The 6,588-nt window shown below is 55.0% G+C and overlaps 1 protein-coding gene across 3 annotated transcripts; it reads left to right on the forward strand.

Annotated features, from left to right (window-relative positions):
• Positions 1-960: 960 nt before the first annotated feature.
• On the forward strand, positions 961-6,262 carry Coq10a (coenzyme Q10A). Of its 3 annotated transcripts, none has more exons than XM_028855419.2 (5): positions 961-1,145; positions 1,749-1,895; positions 4,665-4,890; positions 5,296-5,397; positions 5,607-6,262. In XM_028855419.2, the coding sequence occupies exons 1-5, from the start codon at positions 976-978 to the stop codon at positions 5,772-5,774; spliced, it is 813 nt and encodes a 270-aa protein (XP_028711252.1). In that variant the 5' UTR covers positions 961-975; the 3' UTR covers positions 5,775-6,262. The 3 variants fall into 3 exon arrangements, with proteins under 3 accessions (XP_028711252.1, XP_028711250.1, XP_028711251.1); XM_028855417.2 differs by having other exon boundaries at positions 4,698-4,890; XM_028855418.2 differs by lacking the exon at positions 961-1,145 and adding an exon at positions 1,281-1,614 and having other exon boundaries at positions 4,698-4,890.
• The last annotated feature ends 326 nt before the right edge of the window (positions 6,263-6,588 follow it).

A 6,588-nucleotide genomic window follows, 5' to 3' on the forward strand; every position in this document is an offset into this window, starting at 1 on the left:
CCTCTGGAGTTGGTGGAGGCAGACCGGACCCCCAAGGGTCCCAAGCCAGTCTGGCTTACAAACTGAGTTGCGGGCCGACCAGGCGCCCTCAAAGCACAAACAAAACAAGACTGTGGCTTGCCTCACTGTGTAGACCTGGTTACTCTAAAACTGGCTAGGTAGCCCAGGCTGGCCTGAAACTCGTGGCAATTCTCCTGCCTCAGCCTCCGACCTCTTTCCATAAATATTAAGGGAGAATCGTGCTCCTGGGCACGTTCGTGAAGGAGGATTGCAAACGCAAGGCCAGTCTAGGCTAAGGAGCGGAATAACGAGAAGAGGAAGAAGGAAGAGAGGAGGGGGTGTAGAGCGAGGGCAGACGACTCAAGTCAGCCCGGGGCTTGCAACCCGAGTGTCCTTTTCCAGAGCTGTCAGTCAGCGGCCGACCCTGGGAAGGCCACGGAGAGGAGCCGCGCCTCTCGACTCTGCGGGGCTCGCGTGGAGGAGGAGGAGAGACGTTCCTCGGGACAACCACAGTCGTCCGCCGTCGACACGCCCCACGACGTCGCCCCTGCGCCGACGTACGTGCCAGGTCCTGTGACCACAGCCTCGCCAAGTGGCCCGTGCCCGGCGCCCTCGCTCCCCCCTCCGCCCCCAGGGCCGAGCCACCTCTCCGGCTCCTCCGACGCGCACCCGGCGCCCTCCCTTTCTCGCCAGCGGTGTCCAAGAAACTACATCTCCCGACAGGCAGCGTTGCCCTTTCCTTCCTCCCTCGCTCCTCTCCCTCTCCCCGATCCCTGGCAACGGCGTGACGTGAGGGGGACCCGGAGCTGCGGTCAGTGCGAACCCAGCCGGCGCGCGGGCCGGAGCAGGGCGCAGGCAGCCGGAGCCGAGCCCGCGTCGCCCTTGCTGCCTGCCTGCCCGCCCGGCCTCCTCCGCCTCCTCCTCCTCCGCCTCTGCAGCCCGCCGCAGCCCCGGGTGCCCGGCAGGGGCGCGCGCATGGCCTCCGCGGGCGCGCGGCGGCTCCCGGCCCCGACGCGCGCGGCCGCGCGGAGCTGCTGCAGCTCCGGCCGCGGCGCCGGCGGCGGCTTCTCCTCCTCGCTCCGCCCGGGCGCGCGCGCCGTCCCGCCCCCGCCCCCCGGCCCTCCGCGGCCGCCGCGGCCAATGAGGTGAGAGGCGGCGGCGGGCGCGGGCATCCCGCTCCGGACGGGATGGGACGGGACGGGGGGTCGCCCCGGCGGCACCCCGGACTTCTGCGGTGGAGGGTGGCGGGCCCCGAGAAGGGCTGGCTGGCGCGGGTGGGTGGTGCCCGGGGAGCCCGAATGGGGGAGCCCTGGGGACACACGTTGACCCCGCTCCGGGGCGGGTGCGTGCCAGGCACCGCTTGACCTTCGCGGGCGCCCCGGCTTGGATGGGCCTTGGCCGGGCCGTGGGGACGGAGATGCTACGCGTTTGCTTGCTGCAGCAGCAGCAGCAGCAGCAGCAGCAGCAGCAGCGTCGCTCCCGAGGCAGCTGGCGCTTCGGACGTGCCCTTCTTCTTTCCCATCCCCACCCCTGGCCCTGTCCTCAGCCGCCCTCGACCTTTCGCACTCGTGACCGGCCGGCCGGCCAGCCAGCCAGCCCCGCTAGCTGCAGCAGGTGCTGGGGGGGAGAAAAGCTTGCCCGGACGAACGACCTTCCTCCGCGATGCATCCCCTCTTCCCCTTCCCCTGGAATTGGTTGAATACAAAAAAAGAACCGTGACGCTGCCTCTCCTCTCCTTTTGGCGCCAGGTTTCTGATTTCCTGTAACCTCTTCTTGCCTCGCGCTGCCCAGGTCTTGGCGGCTGAGGCTGGCCTGCCTCCCCGTCGTTCCTTCATGGGCTTTGCTGCGCCCTTCACCAACAAGCGGAAGGCGTACTCAGAGCGTAGGATCATGGGGTGAGCATCCTTCTCTTCCACTCCAAATAAGTAACCATGTGCCAACAGTGGATAAGATTCAGATTGGGCCACCCCCCTCGCCTGTAATCTCTGTAAGCTCTGGAGGCCAGAGGCAGGATTGCAAGCTTGAAGCCTCCCTGGGTTACATAGCCCAAAGCCTGTGTCACACATACTACACACATGGACTTGAGACAGGGTCTTATGTAGCCTAGGTTGGACTTGAACTTGACATATAGCTGGAATGACTTTGAACTTCTGACTATCCTGCCTCGTCCACCTACCCCCCTAGAGCTGGGATTACAGGCATGGGCCGCCACACTGGTTTCATGCAATGCTGAGGATTGAGCCTAGAGCCACTTCCCTGCGCTTTTTTTTCTTCCTTTTTTTTTTTTTGGTTTTTTTTTTTTTTTGGCGCTTCGGACGTGCCCTTCTTCTTTCCCATCCCCACCAAAAGGCTTTGCGCCTTTCCTGGAACTCGCTTTGGAGACCAGGCTGGCCTCGAACTCACAGAGATCCGCCTGCCTCTGCCTCCCGAGTGCTGGGGCTAAAGGCGTGGGCCACCATACCTGGCTATAGCAGAAACGTTTTTACAAGTGTAAACTATACGGACTAGAGTTGGCTCAGTGGTTCAGAGCACTGGTTACAAAGGCCTAGGGCTTGAATCCCAGCCCCACGTGGAGGTTCAACCATCTCCTCGAGCACCAGCACACGTGTGGTGCACAAATGTACACATGCAGAAAAAGCACTTATAATAAAAATAAACCTAAAAATATTTTAACTATAAAGAAAATGGGGTGGGGGGGCCGGGAGAAATGGTTTGATGCCTAGGAGCCTGTACTGCAGAATTCAGTTCCCAGCACCTACCTCAGCTCCAGCTCCAGAGGACCTTGTGGGCACATGCATGTGTGCATACCCCCCCCCAAACATACACATATGTATGGTGTGTTTGGTATGGTACGGTAGTGGTGCATGCCGACAACTTCAGCGCTCTGGAGGCTTGGGCAGGAGGATCGCTGTCAGTTTCAGCCTCTGACCTGCAGCACAGGTAGACCAGGTAGACCTGATTTAAAAACGGGGTAGCGGTGATGGGGTGGCTCTGGAGGTGTGGGTACTGGCTGCCAAGGCTGACGACCTGAGTTGGATCCCCTGGACCTACATGGTGGAAGGGGAGTGCCAGCTCTTGGGGGTTGTCTTGACCTCGGTGCACACTGTGGCACAGCTCCCATACACAGTTACATAAATGTAAAATACTATTTAATTATTTGAGTCAGGTCTCTGTGTAACAGCCCTGGATGTCTTGGAACTCACTGTAGACCACCTGAGTGCTGGGTTTAAAGGCATGTGTTACCATGCTTGGAGAAAAAGACACAGGGTATTATTTTTCTGACAAATTAAAAAATGTGTTCTGAGGAGAGAGATTGTTTAAGAGCACTGACTGATGTTCCAGAGGATGGATTCAATTCCCAGGCTGTCTGGTGTCTGGTCACACCAGGATAAAAAAAAAAAGTGTTCTGAGTATATGTGTGTGTGTGTGTGTATGCATTTTATTTATTTATTTATTTTTTTTAAATCTTTTACTTTATTTGCATTGGTGTTGTGCCATGGGTGTTGGTCCCCAGAACTGGAGTTACAGACAGGTGTGAGCTGCCATGTGGGTGCTGGGAATTGAACCTGGGTCCTCTGGAAGAGCAGTCAGTGCTCTTCACCACTAAGCCATCTCTCCAGTCCCTTATTTTGTTTTTTGAGACAGGGTTTCTCTGTGTTGCCCTGGCTGTCCTGGAACTCACTTGGTCCAGGCTGGCCTTGAACTCACAGAGATCTGCCTGCTTCTGGAGTGCTGGGATTAAAGGCGGGCGCTATCATGCCCAGACAGAATAGCTATTTTGAGCCCTTGTTATGTACTAGCTGCTAGGTTGAATGGGTAAACCATCCTGAGTGCTGAATTACAGGCGAGTACTACCATGCCCGCCTATTTATTTTTTGATTACGTGTAACTGTATGTGGGTGTGCACACACACACACGAGTGCAGGCGTCCTTGGAGACCAGAGTTGTTTGATCCTCAGTGTGGAGTTACCGAGGTTGTAAGCTGTGCGCTACCTGATGTGGGTGCTGGAAATCAAAGCTGGGTCCTGTGCAAGAGCAGCCAGTGCTCTTAGCCAGCGGGCCATCTCTCCAGCCACCACTTGCCCAGCAGCCCTCCCCGGTTTATGTGGTGCTGGGAACTGAACCTAAAACTTCACGCCAAATAAGCATTCTGCCAACTCAACCAACCCCCAGTTGGCACAGGTAGGTATTTTACATAAACTGTCGCCTTTAGTCCTCACAAGCACATGAACCACCACGTATTAACTCCCGTGTATTACAGACGAGGATGGAAGCACAGGTAATTTACCTAAGGCCGTGCGTATTCACAGGTTGTAGAGTTGTTTACAGCCCTGCTGAGGCAGGAGGATCATAAATTTGAAGCCAACTTGTGCTCCATAGTGAGTTTAAGGTCAGCCTGGGCCACACAAGATTGTCTTTTTAAAAAATCCCATGGCTCAGCAGGTAAAGGCACTTGCCACCAAGCCTGAAGATTCCTCAAATCCCCACGATGGAAGGAGAGAACGGACTGCTTTTTCTTCTGTCTCCACGCATGTTCCATACACATACAAAATAATGAGATCTGACTATCAATAAAACTGATACCCTGTCATCTACAGGGACAGATAATGTATCCTCTAGGTATCTCTGGGTTCCTGGTTTGTGGGCAGAGACCCGGCTGGCAGTTCCTTGGCCTCTCTCGACTCCTCTCGTCCTAGGTACTCCATGCAGGAGATGTTTGAGGTGGTGTCCAATGTCCAGGAGTACCGAGAGTTTGTGCCGTGGTGTAAGAAGTCACTGGTGGTGTCCAGCCGTAAGGGTCATCTGAAAGCCCAGTTGGAGGTTGGGTTTCCGCCTGTGCTGGAACGTTATACCTCTGCGGTCTCCATGGTCAAACCACACATGGTCAAGGTGAGCTGTCGGGGAGGATGCAGGGCGCTTCGTTCTCGGCAGTTTCATAGTCAAGGGTTATTTGGCCTTTCCTGTAGTCACCTGATTTCTACGTGTTAAATATTTACCTAATGTTGTCACATTAAAGGAAAATTCTGGGTGGTGGTGCCACACGTACTGTGCAAGTAGTTCCACCAAGCTAAACCTCTAGCCCAGGGGTTCTCAACCTTCCTAATGCTGCGACCCTTTAATACAGTCCTCCATGTTGAGAAATTATTTTTGTTACTCGTAATTGTAATTTGCTGCTGTTATGAACTGTACTGTAAATGCCCGTGTTTTCTGACGGTTGAGAACCACTTCTCTGGCCCCTTTGACACCAGCTCTTCTTAACAGTGGGCGCTAACTGGCTGCTGTGTCCTATTGCAGGCCGTGTGCACAGATGGCAAGCTCTTCAACCACTTGGAGACTATCTGGCGATTCAGCCCTGGCCTTCCTGCCTACCCTCGAACCTGCACTGTGGACTTCTCGGTGAGTCAGGTTTTGTGGCAGAGCTCGGACGAGGCATGAGGGTCAAACTAAGCACTAAACACTTCAGGTCACTAAGTGTGCAGAGTAAGTCTCTACCCGAGTTGCATGTTGCTCAGTTCTCAGCGTTCTTAAGTGATGTCTGGAGGGGGATAAGGAGGCAGCACAGATCTCCATCCTTACGATACTGACCTTCTCCTATGCATTTCCAGATCTCCTTTGAATTTCGATCCCTGCTGCACTCCCAGTTGGCGACCATGTTTTTTGATGAGGTCGTCAAACAGAACGTTGCTGCCTTTGAGCGCCGGGCAGCCACTAAGTTCGGCCCAGAAACAGCCATCCCCCGTGAACTCATGTTCCACGAAGTGCACCAGACCTGAGACAAAGGACTGCTCTCTTGCCTCCACCCCTCTTCCCAGCAAACTTTTATTTATTCGGCTTGGCTCTTGCTCAGAGAGAGGTCTAAGTTTCACCTCTCAATTCTTCCCAAACCGGGCTGCATGCTGGGTGGACATGTGGGAAAAGATAACAGATATGGAAGTGAGACACACAGAAAGGGTCAGGAGCGTTCTGAAAGCCTCATACGCCCACAGCCGTTCCACACCGAATAAAAACCAGGGCTGAGGTCTCTGGGCCAGGTCAAGCGAATATAGTAGTAACTTCCTCACAGAGGTACTGGCTGGCAACTAACTCCTACCCTGCTAAGATTTCTCAGGGGAGAAGGCAACCTGCCTCAGCTCAGGAGCGTGCCCGTGCTGTGTGACAGTGGAGGGAGCTGCTGCACCGTCCATCATGCCACAGAGCAGAGGAGGAGGAATCCACGCGGCCTGAGTTTTTATAAAACTTCAATAAATTATGACAGTGTGAATTCGCCCTTTTTTTGTATTGTTTCTCGGGGTGGGGTGGGGGCGTGACATAATACGCAGAGTAGATAAAGCCATAGCTCCTTTCCTGTGGGAGGAAAGGGGAAGACAGCCTCGTGGACACAGTGTCCCTGCTAACTATAGTAGCTCGTCCTGTAGGCCAGGACCTACTACCTATCTTCTTGCCTATTTATAGATTTTTTTCAGAAGGTCAGATGTAACAGGAGTCTCAGGACAGATTCATGTGTCTTAGACCTCCCCTCTATCTACTGCCCCCCAGGACCACCCCTTATTTTGGGGGGCCTCCTTAAGGGAAGTGATAAAGGTAAGA

This window comes from Peromyscus leucopus, chromosome 18 (genome assembly GCF_004664715.2).
Source record: "Peromyscus leucopus breed LL Stock chromosome 18, UCI_PerLeu_2.1, whole genome shotgun sequence".
Taxonomy (NCBI): domain Eukaryota; kingdom Metazoa; phylum Chordata; class Mammalia; order Rodentia; family Cricetidae; genus Peromyscus; species Peromyscus leucopus.

Coding starts and splice junctions, on each gene's coding strand:
- Coq10a (XM_028855418.2), top strand. CDS start 1,388: ATGGGCCTTGGCCGGGCCGTGGGGACGGAGATGCTACGCGTTTGCTTG. Junction 1,615..1,748: donor AGCCCCGCTAGCTGCAGCAG/GTGCTGGGGGGG, acceptor TTTTGGCGCCAG/GTTTCTGATTTCCTGTAACC. Junction 5,398..5,606: donor CCTGCACTGTGGACTTCTCG/GTGAGTCAGGTT, acceptor ATGCATTTCCAG/ATCTCCTTTGAATTTCGATC.